Source organism: Triturus cristatus, chromosome 12 (assembly GCF_964204655.1).
Source record: "Triturus cristatus chromosome 12, aTriCri1.1, whole genome shotgun sequence".
In the NCBI taxonomy this organism is placed as follows: Eukaryota; Metazoa; Chordata; class Amphibia; order Caudata; family Salamandridae; genus Triturus; species Triturus cristatus.
This window is the reverse complement of record NC_140595.1, coordinates 436679780-436701555: the sequence shown is the minus strand read 5'-3', so window position 1 is coordinate 436701555 and position 21776 is coordinate 436679780. Positions and strand designations below refer to the sequence as shown.

The following is a 21776-nucleotide window of genomic DNA, read 5'->3' as shown; positions in this document are numbered from 1 at the left end:
GTGTGATTTCTTGGTGGCCACTGCTTTACCAGCCTTTTGTGTACGTCGTTCATCGCTACCGGCCCAACATCGTACTCTGGTGGTAATGCATGCAGATGTCTTTAAAGTATTTGGTAACTCATTAGATGTTGTAAACAGACCTGGGGAAGCAATGATCTGCCTGACTTAGCCTGGGCTCACCCTCACCGATAATGACCACGGCTGTCACTGTGGGTAATGCACACCCTTCCTCGGGATGGTCTCGGGGCCCGTAGGTATCCCGGGTGCCCTCTAAAAAAAAAAAAAAAAAAAAAAAATTCACACTGAAAGGGCTTGGGAGTGTAAAGTTTAGTAAGTTTGGCTAGCAGTGTTGGTGACCCGGCCTTACCATGCCTGAACAGAGGCATTTATCAAGAGGCTATGCCTGTCAGCCACAATGATGTCGCATTATCCTATGCACCATAGAGGCTTAGTCTAGCCAGTATTGATGTGAGATGGGAGGTTGATTGGGAGTACTCCTGCCTCAGCGGTTCTGGGGGGGGCCTGGTTGCAATGCTTTGTTGCAATGGCAAATTAGGCCGAGTGGACTTGGAACGCCTAGTGTTGAGTGAGTGTTATTGTTACCTGGTCGTTCTTGGCCTCCTGAGGGTAGGAAGACCTAGCAGCAAGGAACAGCTAGGGGTTTTCGTGTGCTTCAGTGACCCAAAAAAAAAAATAAATAAATAAAAAAAAAAAAAAAAATTCACCGGGGGCCCTGGCTCGCACGGTAGTGGGCAAAGATCACTCACGACACAGGTGCTGAGGCCTGGCGTTGGGCTCCCAGGTTACTTCGGAAGGGCTAGGCCTCCAGATGCTGAAAGGATGTCCGTTGTTATTTACTCGCTTTTGTACGATGGGTTATTTCCTGGGTCTTCCAGGGGTGTAGAGCATTAGGTGCTTGTCTTTCCATCGGGTCGGTTTGATGCGGGATGGTGGTTTTTTGGGGCAGGTCACAGGCTGCCTCCTCTCGCTGTTTTGTAATTCTAGGTGTGGTCGGGTCAAGTGACGGAGGAGAGCATTCATCGCCTGGTATAGCTGGGCATGAAGGAACGCCAGGCAAGATTGTAGCATAGGCAGATAGTGGTACTTATCGGGGACTGGATGTTGGTCTCAATGGCATGCCGCCATGCTAGGGGACCATGTACCTAGGTCACGTACATCAGGCAGTGACAGGTGAACTGGGACCATGTGTACTAGAATATACAGGAGTGATTCCCACCACGGTCGGTCAGATGGGAATTTGTCATCTTGTTTCTCACTGGATACCCTCACTCCATCACGCCTATTGTAAGCTGAGGATGCCTGTTGACGCTGTTAGACCTGCTATTAGTTAGTACACTCACTGTTGTGCCTTGGCCCGGTTTGTCTCGCATCAGGGCCAGTTTAGGGGTACCGGCGAGTTGTTTGCTCCACGGCTGGAGCGGGCGCTGCTAGAACAGGGCAAGATTGATGAGGCCAGGCAGCATGACAAAGGTCTTTTCGGCACTGGCAGAATGGTGCAGGCTGCGAAGTAGTGCCATTACAGAACATGGATTTGTCAACATTCAGCTAGGAAATGATTAGCAGCAGGAAGGTATTAAACCATGGTGAGCAATTGGTTTTTGGGTTCGTGCTCAACAGGAGCAAGGGATTTGCATTCTGTCCCATCAGGGTCGGGGACCGTCTATAGCACCAGGTACTGTAATGCTGCCATCTTCACCCTGGGCTGGGGGGTCAATGCCTTCCAACTTTACAGCCAGACTCTGAGCAGGCAAAGGCATACTTGCGATGGTGCAATGGGCACTCAGCAGTCGAGTTAGATGGGTCATCATACCCCGGTATGACGCAGTGATGAAACCTAGGCTGTGGCTACACACGACCAGGCACTCGAGGGCAGCTGTGGCGGGGGTGTGCCAGTGCCAAGAGGGTGCGGGTTGCCTGAGTAGGGCTGCTGGCTTGGAGGGAGCACTACTCGGATCGCCACAAGGGCACGTTTGTTTCATAGAAGGTTGAATTGTTACTTTTATGGCATGGTGCCAGTTGCTTTAGTTATGCGCATGTTTCTTGGCAGCGTCAGAAACATTCAGAACTCAATGCTGGTGGTTAGCTTGTTGTCAGGCTGTTCAGAGGTATTTTAGCTCAGGCATGGCCAAGCATGGATTATAGGCCGGTGGTCTGCCCTGGGATTCGTGTTAACAGGCAGGTGAGGCAGCAGAACTTGGAGGGGCTTGGGTTTGGCCTCGGGGTACTAGGGCGGAGCCTGGTTGCTCACTTAGTAGCACGCCCTTGAGTTAGACGAAACAGGTACCTTGATGCGAGCATCAGTACCGGGTAACTTCTCCCGACCTCCAGCACTGGCTGGCAGCTATGCAGGTGGCCTTCCAACAGGGCCATGGTCCATATGATTAAGGGAAGCACCGGGGTAACACTTTGGGCTACAAATCTGCAGGAGAACAATTTGGCTTTCCCAGTATTCAAATAGAGAAGCATTTTACACGTTGTTCTCCTCTGTGGTCACTCTGTCCTGTCTCTCCCTGGTATAATAGCAGAATTTTGGGAGGGCAAGGCTTCACATTGGGTGGTGACTGATGGAATACGATGGGCGTACTCCAACGGAGTGAAAGAGGAAGGAAGGCAGGCTTGTCAACCCTTACCTCCTCCCGCATGGGCACTGCCAGGCAGGAGTGGGCGGAGCCTGGTTGCTCACTTAGTAGCCCGTCCTTGAGTTCGACGAAACAGGTACCATGGATGCGAGTATCGGTACCGGGGAACGTATCCTGCCCTTCAGCACTGGCTGGCAGCTATGCAGGTTGTGGAAGTGGCCTTCCTCGGGGGCGATATGGTCCACATGATTGAGGGAAACCCCGGGGTAATGCTTTTGGGCTACCAATTAGCAGGAGAACATTTGGCTTACCCAGTATCCAAGATAGTGAAGAATTTTACACGTTGGTCCTCCTCTGTGGTCACTCAGTCCTGTCTCTCCCTGGTATACTAGCAAAAGTTTGGGAGGGCAAGGCTTCTCATTTGGTGGTGACTGATGGAATGCGATGGACATACTCCAACTGAGTGAAGGAGGAGGTAAGGCGTGCTTGTCAACTCTTACCCCTCCCGCATTGGCACTGCTAGGCAGGAGTGTCTTGTCAAGGGGATTGTTCTTCAGCCATTCAAAGGCTACATTGGACCAACGCCTAGTTTTAGGTTTACGGTCATTTCAGTCAAAATCCACGGGGGAGTCAGAAAGGATGAGGGCACCTGTCCTGAGGGGCAGGCCGCCCGCCGGTCCAGCTGGGCGTAGATTGTCTTGGCTGGACCTTGGAGAAGCCCGGCATCAGTTGCTGTAGGTAAAAAGGTCTACCTGGAGCCATGCGCAGTTGCGCAGAGCAAAGAGGTTTTGGGCTTCATCAGGCATGGTCTTATACACGCCAAGTCCACAGGGTGCCGGGAGGGAGATGGGGTGCACCTCTCTAGTTTAGGCACGGTTCTTTTCCTACTGGACCTAGGGGAAGCTTTGGCTGCAGCAGGTTGTAAGGAAATAGGTCTACCTTGGTGGGGGGCCCTGGTAGTGACGGTGGCCACTCCCAAGGCTGTGGAGGAGTTACAGGGCGATCCAGGGTCTGCACATACCAAGGGGTATAGCATGCAGCAGCACCGTGTGGTGCTAAGCCAGGATACCCAGGGATGTTTAGCGTGTCCACTGGAAGACCGACGGCGCCCCGCTATCCGACAGGCGGTTGTGGGTCTGAGCAACCGGGGGCTGCCATGTATGCTCCGCCCACCCATCACGGGGGGGCGTGTGTAGCAAGTGGACTGGTGGTCCACAGGTGGGAGGGGGGGACCCTCCCAACATTAGGTATACACCAATTGGCGTTGCCATGGTGACTCTAGGCTTATCAGACGGGCAGGCGGCATAGGGGCTGGCCTGCCCTGGGATCGCCCGTAAGATAACCCACCATGTTTGCATATTGCTTATGCTAATAAACCTGCAGCAATATTTCTCCACTTACTTTCAGTGTCGTGTGTTTTTATTTATGTACTTATGTGTGTTGTGATAACTGTTGCCGATATTGGCACTATGTAAGGCTGCCCGGGGGGGGGGTTGCGCAGCGGCCCGCCCCTTGAGGGTGGCCGCCTTAGTGCCACAGGAAGGCACAGGGGTGGGAGGTCGTGTCCCTGGGATGGCCCAAGGGAGACCCCAGCAGATAGCTGCTTCCGGCGGGGAGGAGCCAGGGGGGTACATATTCTGTCTCCGCCCCCTCCTCGCCCTCTTGTCCGCTCGTTCGCCTTGCCCGCCCATCCGCTTACCCGGCGTCCGGAGGGACAAAGGGGGGGCCAGGTTTTCTAACAATTCTCACTTTGTGTTGCAGGAGGAGTTACAGGGCGATCCAGGGTCTGCACATACCAAGGGGTATAGCATGCAGCAGCACCGTGTGGTGCTAAGCCAGGATACCCAGGGATGTTTAGCGTGTCCACTGGAAGACCGACGGCGCCCCGCTATCCGACAGGCGGTTGTGGGTCTGAGCAACCGGGGGCTGCCATGTATGCTCCGCCCACCCATCACGGGGGGCGTGTGTAGCAAGTGGACTGGTGGTCCACAGGTGGGAGGGGGGGACCCTCCCAACATTAGGTATACACCAATTGGCGTTGCCATGGTGACTCTAGGCTTATCAGACGGGCAGGCTGCATAGGGGCTGGCCTGCCCTGGGATCGCCCGTAAGATAACCCACCATGTTTGCATATTGCTTATGCTAATAAACCTGCAGCAATATTTCTCCACTTACTTTCAGTGTCGTGTGTTTTTATTTATGTACTTATGTGTGTTGTGATAACTGTTGCCGATATTGGCACTAATGTAAAGCGCTCTGAGACCTTCGGGTCATGTTAGCGCTCCAAAAAAAATACAAGAAAAAAAGGAGGGCAGTGAACATTCATTGGAAAATACATGTAGCAACCCTAGCCAGACGTGTATATGCCCCAGTCCGCAATAATCACTGCCCCCTCGACTCCCGCGTAAGGAGCTGCCCTGAGGAACCGTCCACTCATATGGGCTTTTTCCCTCCCTGAGCTCCCCGCCCTGCCTCTCTCCTCTTCGCCTGTGCCTTTGACGTTCCCTTATCACTCCACCAGGTTTAGGAAGTCTGGTTTGGTCTTCGCCCTCCCTCGTGCTCGGGGAAAGGCTGGACCCTTCTGCTGGTACATTTCTCCCTGATCCTGGAGTATCCCATGTAGTGCTCACAACAAGTGACGTACTCGTGTAACTACCAGCCATCGTTCATACTTTGGGGGGGAGGGGGCAGCCCCTGCCTCCATTCCAGCGCTCTCCTTCGTTCCTTTATTCGCCGACTGCCCTCTACCGGTGGGCTCTGCTTCCCTTCTCTGTGCTTCTCCAACCTGCGCCCACCAAACCCCAGCCTCAAGGGTGCCCCCTCCTTTTCAATGTGTCTGCCCCGTTCCTCGTGGCCTCCCCCACAAGGCACCGCTCCCTCAGCTGCCCCCCTTCCAGCAGTGCCCGCTGTGCCTGGCCTGGGCCCCCTCCACTGCTCGCCATGCTCAGCACGTCCGAAGGCACTTCTGAGGTTTAACCCACACAGCTCATTCTGTGCCGACCCTGTTGGGTAAGAGGGGGGGGGGGGGAGAGACTCTGGTCCCTCTGTGGCTGAGCTCACTCCGAGCCAATAGAAGCTGCGAGACATCCAAGGCTCAAGCCCTTGCGACGCCCGCTGCGCTAGAGGCTGGTGCCCACACGCGTGCCTATGGCAGAAATAACCCCGTCTAGTCGTCATCGCTTCTTTGGTGCTGACCAGCTGTGGCAGCCACTGGACAAGTGCGGATTCGGGGCTTAGGACCAACAGCTCTCGGAGCTCAGCCCTGCCACCAGAGCGTCTTCGTTCCAGCAATAAATAAAGTAATGCAGGCGGAGATGTGTGTGCGTATTTGTAATCCAGCATGTCCTGCAAGGGAATATCTGCTATTGCGTGCCCCGTAAAGGCACTCAAATAGAAATGTGTATTATATGGCAAAAAGTCGGTGTGGCTTTACATTGCATTGCTGCCCCCTCACACGGCGCGCTGCGCTCCCTCCCCGCGCTGCTCCCACACTGCCAGTCTCAACAGTGAGCTGCCCAGACCCCTCGCGCGCAGGAGGGAGGGGGCAGTCTGTGCTGATGTGAAGTGCGCGAGTCTCTCTGCCCAGTCTGAGGAGGTGCTCAGAGAGGACGGCTGGAGGCACCAGTGAGCGGGACCTGCTTCGCAGCGCTCCCCCCGACCGAAGGACCAGGCTGCGGAGGGGACGCCCTGCACAGCGCGCCGTGCCGGGAGCACCCACACCCAGGTCAGGAGTGAAGGAGGGAGTCCATGCCTGGACCCAGCGGCCTCTCTAAACCAGCCCCCAAGTGACCCGGCGCGCCAGGGGAATGGGGTTTGGCCAGCGCCACGTCCCCCACCTGCACCTTCTGGGCAGCGAGACGCCCCACTCCACCCGGGGAAGTTGAATCGTGTGCGGCGGGGGTCGGCTTTCACCGGAGGAACAAGTGCGCGATTCTTTCGAGGACCAGCGGCTCGTGCCATGGTCGGAGAGCTGTGGATTTCCCACTGGGTGAACAGGCATTAGGATCGGCGTCTGGTTATCTGTTATTTTTTTGGGGGGACGGCTCTGCTTTCACCTGCCATGGGATGTGAGTTTGCCAGCTGAAATCTTCCTGCGCCCCGCACACCTGCGCTGCCCCACATATGAGATGGAAAGGCGCGGAGTGCTCCGCGCCGTGTGTTACCTGATGTTGAACGCGCCCCTGCTCTTCACTGCACACGGTGAGTACGCTCCACAGGGCGGGAGAAGAGGCCCGCCAGGGGCTGGAGAGAGCAGGTGTCACCCCAAAGATTGGACTGCGGGGGCAGGGTTGGAGGGCATTGCCAGGGCACAACAGGTGCCAGCAGCCAAAAGAAACACACGGCTTGCTTAGGAGGGGTGGGGCAAGGAAGAGGGCGGGGAGCTCAAAAACGACCCAGTATAAGCACTGACAGGTTAATGCACCGCACCCTAGTACCACAGTGACCCCCGAGTGAGTGGAGCCCCCAGAGCAGGGGTGTGAATCAAGAGAAAAGCCAGAGGGAGTGTGGAGAGGGGGTATACCGTGGCGTGGGTCGCCACACAAGCCACTAGTGGTCTACAGCCTCCAGCCAGGGTCTTGGATGGACTCCTTAGCCCTGGCATGTTCATCTGGTCACTGGCTCTTGAAAGGCACGGGACGGGATACACATTTAGTGGCATTGGTGGTCCACGTCCCACTTCAATGTTCCTGTTTCCGCTACAATGTTCGCAGAACTTGGAGCAAAGGGACGTGTCTGTGGAAACAAGGGCGGCGATCTGTGGCACATAAGAGGGGTATTGTTGGGGCCTGGGAGAGAGGCTGTTAGAACACAGCGCACGTAGAGCCTTGGTCGACACAGCGTCTTTTCTGAGGAGACGCTTTAGCCCTAGGTAGGAGGCCCTCGTGTTTACAGCCCCCGCTAACCTCCTGTCCTTCTGTCTTCTCCCCAGCCACCTTCACCGAGGTGCCCAGAGATGTGACCGTCAGGGAGGGGGATGACATTGAGATGCCCTGCGCCTTCCGAGCCAGCGGATCCAGCTCGTACTCCCTGGAGATCCAGTGGTGGTACCTGAAGGAGCCCGCCCGGGAGCTGGCGCACGAGCTGGCGCTGAGCGCCCCTGGCAGCAGGAACAAGGTAACCCCCTACTCCTCCCCGCCCCCACCACAAACCCTGCACTCAACCCCGATCGGGAACGACGTAACGTGGCCCCACAACTCCCATGCAACCCAGGAAAGGAAACAAAGTGCATTCACACACACACACCTGACCCCAACTCTGTCCCTTGGCGGCAGAAAAGAGGTACTGTGCCCACTGACACCTGGCACTGACCCCGGTCTTGGATCAGGGACAAAGTACTATAGCCCCACTCCCTGCCACAACACGCCCCTAACACCCCTCACACCGCGTGCCCCTGCCAGCAGGAGCAATGTAACCCCCTCCCCCCACCCCCAAGCATAATGGCACTCAGTTCCTGGACAGCGGAGCAACGTTACATGGCCTCAGCCCCCACGCACCGAGGGGCCGGGAGAAGGAACGATGTTCCGCACCACGCCTCCGGAAACACCTCTGCCCCTTGGCCCTTGGCAACGTCCTCAAATATACCGGGCTCTCACCCCCCCCCCCTCCCCCGACCCTTCAACGGTCCAGGAGCGAGAGCAAAGTAATCCAGCACCACTCCCTACCATAACAAGCCCCTGCCAACGAGGAACAATGCAGGAACGATGTCCCCCACACCACACACACACACCTGGCATTCAGTCCCTGAGCGTGAACAAGGTAACAGAGCACCTACACACACAGATGCCACCGAGGGCCCTGGTTGCGTAAATACAGTTCTATTCCTTGCCCCCGCAGGCTCATGGCTTTCAGTGCCCCTGGCAGCAGGAACTAGGTAGCTACCCTTCACACTTGCCACTCTACCTAGCAGCTGGCACAGAGGAAGCATGATAACGCCCCCATACCCAATGAACAGCCCTGCAGCAGGAACATGGTACGCCCCACGCCGCCCTAAAAAACTCATGTACACTTGGCACAGATACCTCCTTCCCCCCCATTCAAATACACTATTGATGCAGAAGGGTCCTCTGCAGGGGGAAAGTGCAGCCTCCCACCAACACGCGCACAGTCCGAGCTCTAAACGACATTGCCAGCACGAACACTGCAAGGACAACATTGTCTCTGGCACATTAAAGCGGCACTGGCTGTCAGTGCCAAAAAACAAGCCCCACCCCCAACACACACAAACGCGCGCGCACGCGCCTCCAGTGTAAGTGCCTCACCTACCACTATCCACGCGCTGACATGCGTGGCAGTGGGCACCCTAACAGGAAGACCAACGCGTGCACCTTAAAGGCGGGCAAGGCAGTGGCGCAGCAGGTGCAGGTGCACCGGGGCTCACCCATTTCCTTCCTTGCACTAGGGCTCTTGACACATTAGCCACGCCCCTCATCAGGCAGCTCGAAAAAAGGTAACCCCTGACACACTACTTACTGAGATAGAATGTTTCCTCCGCCTTCCACACCGCCGGCATCCCGTAAAAGAATACACTTGCTATACTGAGCACCCCCAAGAACAAGCACAGGGTAATAGCCCAAGCGCCTGACCACTGCGTGCAGACAAGAACACGCGCTGCCAGCGCCCTTCGCCCGGCAGCAGAAGAATGACCGTCACTGACGCGCACAGTCCTAGCCCTGTCCGTCGGACTTCTCACACTGGAGGCACTTTTTGTTGCCGTTTTATATAGCGCGAACTCGACCCAAAGGTATTGGAGCGCTTTACATGAGCACCAGTTATGTTACACATGGACACATTCATTTTTTGTTAGACACGGGGAGATTAAGTGATTTGTCTAGAATCACAGGATGTGGAGTCGACCCCAGGATCGAACCTTGGTTTCTCAGCTCCAAGGTTGGCAGTCTAGCCGTCAGACCACATCCTTGCCACATCCTCACCTCCCACAGAGAGACTGGGCCAGGGAGAACAGAACCCCGCCCGCTCTCATCCGATGCTTTAGAATTAGGAGCCAAAACGAAGATATTGTCCGCGATCCAAAACTGGCCCTGAAAACCAAGCAGGAGCGAGAAAAACATGTTTTGAGCAAATAAATTACCAGCAGCACTGCTGCCGCCTTTAGACATCCCACGGACTTGGAGAAAAATGAATATTTCAAAATAACAGGACACCTTACTTCTTTTCAGTTAATTATGCAACCGTTGGCCCGGTGAGAAATGCACAGACCTGGATGGGTGGGGTGTCCGGGGTTTACCAGATATTGGAATATGTCGCTTTGCAGCAGATGAGGCCGGGTGCTCACCAGGCACACCTAGGCATCCCCTTTAATGCATCCAGGGCAGACTCATTTACCCTAAATCGAAATTACCCAGAAGGTGCCCAAGTGAACCCTGAGAGCAGATGCAGAGAGGACGGGACGCATTTGGCCCGGGTGGGCTCTCGCAGGAGTCACCAAGCCTCTGGGCCTCTGGCAACTCCGATGTGCGCCTGGGCCATCGCTGACAGGGCCTCACGCGGGGGGTGTGGCTCGGTCAAGGTCAGACATCCTCCCGGTGAAGGGGCTTCGCAGATTATATCCGTCTGTGACACTGCTTCAGGGAAACGGGGCGCCTCAGACCATCTGTGACAAAGCTTCGGGGAAACGGGGCGCCTCTGACCATCTGTGACAGAGCCTCAGGGAGAGGGAGCGCCTCAGAACATCTGTGACAGTCCTCAGGGAGAGGGAGCGCCTCAGACCATCTGTGACAGAGAATCAGGGAGAGGGGGAGCCTCAGACCATCTGTGACAGTCCTCAGAGAGAGGAAGCGCCTCAGACCATCTGTGACAGTGCCTCATGGAGAGGGAGCGCCTCAGACTATCTGTGACAGAGCCTCAGGGAGAGAGAGCGCCTCAGACCATCTGTGACAGAACTCAGGGAGAGAGAGCGCCAGAACTCAGGGAGAGAGAGCGCCTCAGACTATCTGTGACAGAGCCTCCTGGAGAGGGAGCGCCTCAGACTATCTGTGACAGAGCCTCAGGGAGAGGGAGCACCTCAGAACATCTGTGACAGTCCTCAGGGAGAGGTAGTGCCTCAGACCATCTGTGACAGAGCTTCAGGGTGAGGGAGCGCCTCAGACTATCTGTGACAGAGCCTCAGGGAGAGGGAGTGCCTCAGAACATCTGTGACAAAACCTCAGGGAGAGGGTGTGCCTCAAACCATCGGTGACAGTCCTCAGGGAGAGGAGGCGCCTCAGACCATCTGTGACAGAGCCTCAGGAAGAGGGAGCGCCTCTGACCTTCTGTGACAGTCCTCGGGGAGAGGGAGCGCCTCAGAACATCTGTGACAGTCCTCAGGGAGAGTTAGTGCCTCAGCCTATCTGTGACAGAGCCTCATGGAGAGGGAGCGCCTCAGACTATCTGTGACAGAGCCTCAGGGAGAGAGAGCGCCTCAGACCATCTGTGACAGAACTCAGGGAGAGAGAGCGCCTCAGACCATCTGTGACAGAACTCAGGGAGAGAGAGCGCCTCAGACTATCTGTGACAGAACTCAGGGAGAGAGAGCGCCTCAGACTATCTGTGACAGAGCCTCCTGGAGAGGGAGCGCCTCAGACTATCTGTGACAGAGCCTCAGGGAGAGGGAGCGCCTCTGACCATCTGTGACAGTCCTCAGGGAGAGGGAGCACCTCAGAACATCTGTGACAGTCCTCAGGGAGAGGTAGTGCCACAGACCATCTGTGACAGAGCTTCAGGGTGAGGGAGCGCCTCAGACTATCTGTGACAGAGCCTCAGGGAGAGGGAGCGACACAGAACATCTGTGACAGAGCTTCAGGGTGAGGGAGCGCCTCAGACTATCTGTGACAGAGCCTCAGGGAGAGGGAGTGCCTCAGAACATCTGTGACAAAACCTCAGGGAGAGGGTGTGCCTCAAACCATCTGTGACAGTCCTCAGGGAGAGGAGGCGCCTCAGACCATCTGTGACAGAGCCTCAGGAAGAGGGAGCGCCTCTGACCATCTGTGACACTCCTCAGGGAGAGGGAGCACCTCAGAACATCTGTGACAGTCCTCAGGAAGAGGGAGCGCCTCAGAACATCTGTGACAGTCCTCAGGGAGAGGGAGCGCCTCAGACCATCTGTGACAGAGACTTAGGGAGAGGGAGCGCCTCAGACTATCTGTGACAGCCACAGGGAGAGGGAGCGCCTCTGACCTTCTGTGACAGAGCCTCAGGGAGAGGGAGCACCTATGACCTTCTGTGACAGTCCTCAGGGAGAGGGAGTGCCTCAGAACATCTGTGATGTCCTCAGGGAGAGGGAGCACCTCAGAACATCTGTGACAGTACTCAGGAAGAGGGAGCGCCTCAGCACATCTGTGACAGAGCCTCAGGGAGAGGGGGCGCCTCAGACCATCTGTGACAGAGCTTCAGGGAAACGGGGCGCCTCAGACTATCTGTGACAGAGCCTCAGTGCAAGGGGATCCTTAGGTCATGACTGTCAGACCCTCACAGGTCGAGCTCATCGGATTATCCCTGTCACAATCTCACCGAGAGGATCTCCTCAAACAATCCCTGACAGAGCCTGGCTGAGTGGGGGCACCTCAGACAATATGACAGAAACTGCCATAGTGGCCTCCCCAGTCCTTCTGTGGCCAGCCTTGCAAAGTAGCAGCTCCTCAGTCCATCTGTGACTGAGACTTAGGAATCAAAAGACACACAATTGATGGATGGAATGCAGAACAAATCAAAACATTCACCACCAGTCAAGAGATCTGGGTTAAATCCATCATTCTTTTGCTCACCATGCCACCCCAGTTTAGACCTGGCCATATGCAAATCAGTCTTGACCCTGTGCCTCATGAGAACAGACCAGCCAGAACTGCCAAGCCAGGTCCTCCCTGGACCGGAAACAAGCATCCTAGGACCGGTTTCGGGGTTTCACCCCTCTTCAGCCAGGATAGCTTGATTCCAGTGGCACAGTGAGCAAGGGACTCACGTCTGGGCATACCCGGCGCACTTAGGGCGAGAAAGCAAAAGACACACAATTGATGGACGGAATGCAGAACAAATCAAAACATTCACCCCAGTCAAGAGATCTGTGAGAGGGGCATGCTCCCCACTCCATCTGTGACGCAGCTCACGGGGAGGGGCCTCAGACCGTCTCTCTCAGAGCCTCAGGAAGAGGGGCCTGCTCCCCAATCCATCTGTGACGCAGCTCACGGGGCGGGGTCCTCAGGCCCTCTCTGACAGAGCCTCAGTAAGAGGGGCCTGCTCCCCACTCCGTCTGTGACGCAGCTCACGGGGAGGGGTCCTAGGTGCATTTGTGACAGAGCTATAGCGATCAGAGCTCCTCAGATTACCTCTCAATTGGCATCAAAGAGGGGGGGCTCCGTGGACCGGAACCCCCCCCTAGCCTCAGAGAAAGGGGGCTTCTAAGACCATATGTGACAGAGACAGCGTGGTCTCCTCATGCCATCATTGGTGCAGCCCCATATAAAGGGGGCTCCTCTGCCCTTTTCTGACAGACCCTCAGTGAGAGAGGGCCCACCAGGCCATCTTCGAGAGACCCTTCGTGAAAGGGGGTCCTCAGACCATCTATGAAACAGCTTTACGAAAGGAGGCTCCTCGGACCATCACTGGCAGACCCTGAGAGAGGGGGGGTCTCCTCAGTTTATCTCTGATGTAGCACTCAGAGAGGCCCCCCCCCTTAGAGACTCTCTGACAGAACCTCGGTAGGAGGGGGTTCCCCAGTCCATCTCTGTACAGCCCCAGCGACAAGGGACTCCTCACATTCTGACGTAGGGGTTCCTCAGGCGATTTCGGACTCAAAGGATGGTGGTGGGGCGGGAGGTGGGGGGGGGGGTTGTCTTTCAGACTACCTTTGCCAAATCCTTGCAGCGGGTGAGGACTCCGCGGTGAAGACTGCATAAACCCCAGCCATGAAGTGCAGTGGTGGTAGCCCCTGCAGCTATTCCTCCCCCCCTGCTGGTGGCCGTTGGCACTGCTGGTCACAGACACACACGTGCCACAAGTTTGACGTGCATCGCTGTGATCCCTACGCGCTCTTTAACACAGACACGTGTATTACCATACAATGACAGCAATGAATTTCCCACAAGGTGGTTCATTTGCGTTATGAATTTCCACAGACTTCCCTTGGCCTCAACACAGACATCTTAGCAACATTTTCAGCCACAGCTTTCTTCACAGCCTGAACTGCTATACTCCCCAACACCCTCACCCCCCCCCCCCAAAAAAAAAAACACAACACTTCAGCCCGTATCTTTGTATATTACGTTTCAAAAGGACATACCCGCCAATCTTGTGTATTAATGCCACGCATACTACCCCTCCCCCTTCCCACACTCCCCCAGGGAGACGCTAACGTGAGGGGCAGTCACACGACGACACGACTGGCCCCCGTATCCCCAGCCCCCGCCAGACAGCCTTTTCTTGTGAGTCTAATAAAGTCTGTGCATTGTTTTTCAGGCAACAGGAAGTAAGGATGCAACGAAAATCAGTGTAAGTTGTGCACAGTATTCGCCATGTGCATGCAAAATGTTGGATCAGCGGAGGCGCAGCTGGGTGTTCTTGCGTGTAGGGCCGGCTTTAGGGCGGTGTGACCAGTGCGGCTGCCCTGGGCGCTGACCTTTAGGGGGGCACTTATCTGGGGGGTGGGGGGGGGGGCTGTGTTTAGCAGTATGGTAAGATTAAATAGCACCTGCTGCAAAGCTCCTTGTGCATCTAGCTTTCAGGCTGCAATAAAAATGTCCTGATATCTCTTGTGATTAATGTTCCTGTTAGAGAGGGGCGGAGTTTTTTCTAGTGGCAGTTTTGACTCACCATAAAGTAGCTCAGGGGGTTATTATGCCTGCTGCAAATAACAGACCTGTATTGTATGTTGTGGATAGCAGAGTGGATTAGTGAAGCCATTTTTTACCAATGCTTTATAACAAATGAAACGTAAGTGTGATGAGAGACGCTTTTGATGGGTAGTAGTGAGGGAATCGAAGGAGGAGGTCATATGGGGTGGTGGGGGGCGCCAAAAAAAGATGGGCGCACCGGGCACCACCAGCGCTAAAGCCGGCCCTGTTTGTGTGTGGGCAGTATGCTTGGCATCGGTATGAAAGGGGTGACTTTACACCAGGACAGGGCTCTTGTCTGAGAGACCACTACAGGGCCTTACCTTTCAGAGGGCATCTGAGGGTCAACATCCAAAAATAGGCGTGGCGCAGCTCCACGCATTTTACGCATATTTCTAATACGAGGTGTAAGGACCTCAAGAAACCTACAATTCGAGGGAATATATACGAGGAGAGAGGGGTATCAGGCCAGCCTCGAGGGGTCGCTCGAGTACAGCCGCCACAGAGCTTCATTCACTTGTAGAGGGAATTCTCACTGTAAAAATTTGTGTAGGAGCCTTGTTTCTCTCGCTACGTGCAGCGACTTGAAAAATACAGCTCCCCGAGCCCGTGCTAGGAACATTCTTTATGTACGGGGGCCGCCGCCGAGCAGGAGATGCGCAGAGCCGCATACTTGTGTGGGAAACGGGCTAACGAAACCCGAACAACACTGATCTGTGGTGTGGAAGTGGAACACACGGAGACCGCTGCTCCATGCCTCAGTCAGTATACAGTTAGTATCACGGTCACTTCACAGCACCCATAGAGACAGCCTGACGTACACATGATCTCCGTTGAGGCCTGGATCTCACCGATTTTCCCGCCCTTTTGCCTTCGAACCTCACAGCAGGTGCCTGCAAGCCCGTGGATGCCCCCAAGACCACTTTCTGTAGGACAGCTTCATCCGGGACAGGAGCGGCAATGAGTCCCCTGTGTCCTCAAGAGAGAGCTCCGAGGGATCAAGAATGATCTCCTGCCCTCATCCACACTGACTGACTGACTCACATATGTGGTTTAAGTTCTCTTTGCATTAGGCTTGTCCGGTATCATACACAGTAAGTAAAAGCTCCCCTCTGCGGTTCCACGTTAGGGTCATATCCTCATTTTGGCGGGTTGAACATGGCCTCTGAGCCATCTGTCACGATATAATCTGCCACTGCAGCAGCCGGGAAGCTGGAGGGGGGGGGGGGGGGGGGGGGCGGGGCTGTTGTTGGATAGACGGGTGATGGATAAACTGATGGATAAATACAGCATAGGCCACGCATGCAGACGCCTATGCCAGTTCCTCCTGAGGGGCACCGGAAGTAAAAAACAACATTTAGGTGCGCCTGGAGCAGCGGCGCGGCTCCCGTCAGTGCAGCGGGTGCAGTGGCACCGGGGCCCAGCATATCCTGGTTATTGCTCTGTTTTATAATTCAAACAGACGCGGGAGGTGGGGGCATTTTCTCTCTTGCACTGGGATCCATGACCCATTGACTGCTCATTGCTGGAGTAGTGCCTACTAAAACAGCGGAGGCAACGATGTTTTAAAGGTTTTTTTGTGTGGGAGAAGCAGGGGGGGTTGTGCTGTGTCGGAGTAGGGACAGAATGATCGGATGGGTATATTATATATGTTTTGGGCGGATGGGTGGGTGGCAGGGAAAGTTAGGTGGTTAAATAAATAGATGAATCCCAGAGGGTTGACGCAGGCATCTGCGGTGCAACGGATCCACCATCTCAGGGCAATGACCGCAACCCTTCAGAGCCCCCCTCAACCCTCCAGAGCGGTCCCATTTAGCTCAATGCATATATGTGCGCTACGGAAAGCTAAAGGGCACTGCTTGATCGTCTGATAAGGGGGGGGGGCGTCATTTTACGTCACGCTATCGGTCCTATCTGGAGACATGAACGCATCGACAGGTGCAGGTGGCAGAAAGGCAGATCTAGGCGCTGTATGTTTTGCAGTGAAATATCTTAGCTGTGGGTGCTAGCAACCAAATCGTTTTCTTGTGGTTTATGTTTCCCATTCACATGACAAATAAATAACAAGACGGTGCTGCCCCCCCCCCACCCACACACACACACAGTGCCAGGGGTGCTGTTTATAACGAGAAACGGCGCTGCCTCGGTGTTGTCACAGCTGCTTTAAACAGACTGAACGTGTTTAAAAGAATATGTGGAATATGTGGTTTAAAGCAAGGAGTAGAACGAGGAGAAGGAGCCGGTGAAGACAATAGCGAGCGCCACAGCTAGCCAGCTCTTCACCCCGAGTCCTCCTGGGCCTTATTTCACGGGGAGGCAGCCCCCGCTCACCCCCGCCGTAGGGAACAAACATGGTTCGCATGATTGTGTGAACAAGGAACACTCCTCTGTCTATTAAAGCAATTCACGATTGGTCGCTTTTGAATTCCATTTGTGGCTTGACCTAATATAAATCCCGCCCGCGCATAGAAATCCCGCCAGCATCCGGGGATTTACGGCCCTGGTTAATATCTCGCACTAATTCACGGCGCTGCAGCGGGAGCCGGGCCGGGTTCCTTGTCAGGATAGGCAAATTAATGGGCGGAGGTAGGTTTCTGGCCAGGAGAGAAAACGCAGGATTTTTATGGCTCTCTCTGCGGAACATTCCGACTCAAACTGAACGTGCTCGACGGATGTTTCTTAGAAGAGAATGGGTGGATGTATTTGCGCCCCTCCCCACGTACATATATTTTACATCTGCGGATATACTGAGTGCAATATGCTGTCTATGACCCTTTCTGATTGTGTGCTGCGCCATGACTGGAGAGGCGAAGCCTGGAGAGTCATGCTGCCGGCTCCACATAAGTAATGCAAATATATATATATGGAAGCACACGTGTATGGCTCATGCCACGGTGGTTTTTTTTCATGTGTACACCAACTAAACAAAGGTATCTGTCAAGAACCTGACCACAAGGGTTTAAATCTCTGAAGAAAGAATCACATACGCACATCTTTACAGACCGCGGGAAGGTAATGTTATTATCAAAGGATCGAGTCTTTTATAGAACCGGCCCGTATTGTGGTTATAACACGGAATATAATCACTGCAGCTTATTGGTGAACGGCATTAAACGACTGCACATTCTTGCTTGTAGGCCTGAACACTTTCAAACCCTGCAGACACCTTCGATGACGTCAGACCTACGCGCAGCCTCTATGCACAGCCCTGTGGCAACATGTTTTCACTAAAACGGTACATAAATAATAAAATAAACCCACGCGAACGCCGCAGTGAAGAAGTATTTTTCTAGAACAAGAAAGATGACATAATTGGTTACCCGTCAATAAAATACATTCACTCGCGATGGAAAAGTGCCTTTAACAGCAAAGTAAAAATGAAAAATATCAAAAACCGATCAATAGAGGAAAGCACCCTACATATTCATCACAGACAAAAGCAGAGCAGATGAAATGAAAAGCCGCTCTTTCGTTGAGGTGTACACACACCTGCTGACGTCATCTACGTGTCTCATTCCTCATACGCAGCTATCACCGCAGAGCGTGGCAGCCAGGAGCAGATCAAAGCAGGGTCGTAGCAAAAGCCTCCGTGACCCATGGGGCCCCATACCTTCAGGGGCGCCTAATCTTTCACAGGGGCCACACCAGTGCTTAATTTGTAAAATATTAAGTGCCAGGGCTCTGACCAGGAGGCCACTGCAGCTTGCACCACCCATCGCCCCAGTCATCGCTGCCAAAACAACTATTAACCATCTCTCTCACGTTAATGTGACAGTTCAGATTATTCCAGGTCCCCACAGCTAAAGGAATGGCTGGGGAGGCAGGTATTTGCAATTTTATTGTATATTATATTCCTAAACAACCGTTTTTCTGCTCATCTCTAAATTAGATGAGCAGTGCCACCATGTGGTGGACTGTTCTAGGTATGGTTGTTGACAATTAGGTGCAGGTGCCAAGCACCAGAAACCAATTAAGTGCCAGTGCTTAGCACCGGAAAGCCCCTGCTCAAATTAAGCACTGGGCCACACCCAGGACAAGATTAATGATTATCTGTGGGATATGCGAGAGTCAGGGGCCCTCATGGCAAATGCAGCGGGGTCCATCATTTTGTGATCAACATAAACATTAGTGCACATATGTTTACTGTGAGTGTTTATGTGTACAGGCAACAGCAAGGGGGCGCTCTGCATCTGTCTAATTATGAGCTGAAGCCATGTTGATAGTAACGGTGGAAGCAACAGAACAAAGCGGCCTGGGCTTTTGTTCCGAGCTCCGTTGTGATAGGACATCCTAGAGGTGATTGTTGTGGACTGATATAAGGCTGCCACAAGGCCCACGCTGAGACGGGGGTGCTCGTATTCTCCCATTCTGCCCACATGAGCGCAACACATCATGAGTGGCCACAAAGACAGCACTGGTGGTATGAACCCCATCCATGCTGGAGGTCAGAGTTCATCTCTGTGGTCTCCACAGAACTGTGGAGGCCTCTGTGGAGGCAACAAAAGCACTGTGTGCGACTAGCACAGGGTCAGGGCTGCTCTGCCACATTACCAAAGGCAGAAGGTTTCTCTGACCCAGAAGTTAGCCCATAGCCTACCCCTCACCTAGTAAAATAGAGTGATAAACACAAGCACTCGACTCCAAATTCCAAAGCAACGGTCTAAAACTCAACCACCCATTTGTGGAGAACTGTTTTAAAAGACAAAGAGAAGATATTTAGAAAAGTACGCTTCTACGGCATGGACTTGTCACAAATGTTCAAATTTGGATTATTGCTTCCATTCCTTCACTGCAACATTCATGCACCCCACTCAGGTCTACTTAGGAAGCATCCCACAGACGCTAGCATGATCCGACACGAGAAATCAGGTAACATGTTCCCAGCAATACCCCTGTGTTGGACAGTCTGTCAACATTGAAAATAGTGTACCACTAGAGAATCCTCCTCAGAAGGACAGGGCTTGCATACATGGCTGGGCTAGTGAGCACAACACCTCTCTACCTCTTTTAGTAAGTCACATCATCTAACATGGAGGGGGAACTGGGTGATGATCTGGGAGGAGGGCATTTGTGATGACATGGGGAGCAGAGACTGAGGCCACATACCTAGAAGAGGCTCAGTGGTGCCCTCTGAAGGAAGAACTTTGTAGTGAACGATGGAGGAGCGGCTAGAGAGAGGGGTAGAAAGGCGATCTATGGAGGAGTGACTCAGTGGTGACCAAGAGAGGGGCAAATATAGGGTGATCAATAGAGGGACGCCTTAGGGTCCCTTCTGCTTAAGCTAACCCAGAACTAGCTAACTGGTGATCTATACGGCACAGGTCACCAATACACAACAATGTACAACTTTATCAGGAACATCAGCAACCTATAGGGCAATGCCCACTGGAAAAAAAAGTACCCACCAGACAAAATTAATCAAAATTTTGAAGACCAATAGGTAACAACAAGAACATCTTCATCAGGGCCTCCAAGTGAAATGGTTGTCCAGTATTTACATAAAGGCGACTCCATTGCAGCTGATCACCATTGTTTGCCCTAAAAAAGGTGTTGGGAACAGAACACATACTATCGAGTCCCTTATACGATAGGATGTAAGCCACAGGTGTGATAGACACCACTTCGAATTTATTCCAACACTATGAAATGTCCTCTGTTTAGCCTCTCAAAACACGGATTACTCCTCTGTCTATTAAAACACCAATGACAGGCCAGTTTAAAATCCCATATGTGGTCTCCTTCTGGACACCTTTACACACCTTTAGTTCATTAAATACTCAGCAATAGACACAAAGGAATTATGACCCCTGAACTTGTGTGGTAGATATGTATTCCACACCAGCCTATAAATGTACAGGCACACAACTATGTAACTAATTATAACCAATATACATTAATCATATCCTGTATTTATTAAGGATTATGTAAATAAACACTGTATTGCATAACTTGAAAATACTTCCAAACTGCGACATTCTTTGTAGTAGTGCGCGCACAAAATGTTTTTGTAGAACGGCACTGGAAAATGAAACAGATGTACTTTTATTTCTAAAACTATGGACTGTGACTTCCTCAGTTAGATAAGATTTTTTGGGGGGCGCGTTTTATTTTAATAATAAGTGACCTAGCAATCTCCAATCGTTTTCGATAACTGATTTAACTTTCCTGTTTAGACAAGAATGTATGTTCTGAATTGTAATTCCAGAGACACAGAGGCCCTTTTACAATGAGGGGTGTGAACTGAACCCACAAACAGAGCCCTCGTTGAGACCTTAAATGTGTCCCACTCGAGCTGTGTCAAATTAGCAGGTTGGATCAGAGTTGATGTTTCTCCTGTTGGGGTGTGCACTTAAGAATCACATCAAAGCACAACTCCCAAAACAGCCGGAGGTGGTTGCCCACAGCTCTATCCCAAGCAGCAACCTGCAAAGATTGAACAGCAGCCCAGCTGATCGTCTCTGACTGGGACGACCTATTTTCTCCTGGAACATAGGGGGTCTACAGACAAAAATTGAAGACCCTACCATCGTAGACTACCTAGGTATATTTGATATCATAATGATTCAGGAGACCTGGGCCCAAGCCAGTACCCCACTCATTGGATATGTAGAATTCAGAAAGCCGGCCAAGAAAAGCAGCTACCTTTGGAAGGGCAAAATGCGGCCTGTCGATTTACATTAACACCGACCTGTCTGCAGAGATCACAGAACTCAATGCAGACGAACCAGGCCTCTTGGTCCTGTGTATGGATGGGTGGGCCAAGTATCCACATGAATCTCTTGTCCTCATAAATGTGTCCCCCCAAGAGGAAGACTGCAACTGCAGACAAACTTGCTGCACACATACTTCATCTAAAAAAATGTTTTATCCACCTGCTGACTAGTCCCAGGAGATTTTAATCTCAATCTGTTTCACTATCCAAATGGGGAGCAGGCAGAGGTAGTTGGGCCCCTTCCAGTCCAGAGTATGGCACATTATAATTGACAGGACAAGACTGGAGAAAAAACAGACAAGGTGTGTGAGCTAACTGGCCTGTCTGCTGTGAATGGCCGCAAGCCAGGTGATACCCCTACAGCATGGACCAGAGCATCGGACAAGTAGGTCTTCTTTTTTTAGTCTACACGTTGGTGAACCTTCCATTATACAACCAAGTGCGGGGTTTTAGAATACCTCACTACCAGTAGAGTGATCATCATCTGCAGGTAATCCTAGTAGGAACCTCTTTGCATAAGCACATGGTTGCAACAGCTCTACTGGGAGTCACTGAAACTCAAAACCTGAACCGCCTGAATTGGAACATAAGCTCGTTCAAGGATAAGGCAGAGGAAGCAGTGGTCATCCTTGAGAACATGGC

At 53.1% G+C, this 21776-nt stretch overlaps 1 protein-coding gene across 2 annotated transcripts in view; it reads left to right on the top strand.

Moving 5' to 3' along the window:
* The first annotated feature begins 6184 nt into the window (after positions 1-6184).
* VSTM2B (V-set and transmembrane domain containing 2B) overlaps positions 6185-21776 on the top strand; it is a 185884-nt gene continuing 170292 nt past the window's right edge. For both annotated transcript variants that reach the window (XM_085639924.1, XM_085639923.1), the window contains exons 1-3: positions 6185-6800; positions 7531-7715; positions 14049-14081. In XM_085639924.1, coding sequence (XP_085496050.1) covers positions 6728-6800; positions 7531-7715; positions 14049-14081 — 291 coding nt within the window. In that variant the 5' untranslated portion in view covers positions 6185-6727. The remainder of the gene's footprint in view (positions 6801-7530; positions 7716-14048; positions 14082-21776) is intronic.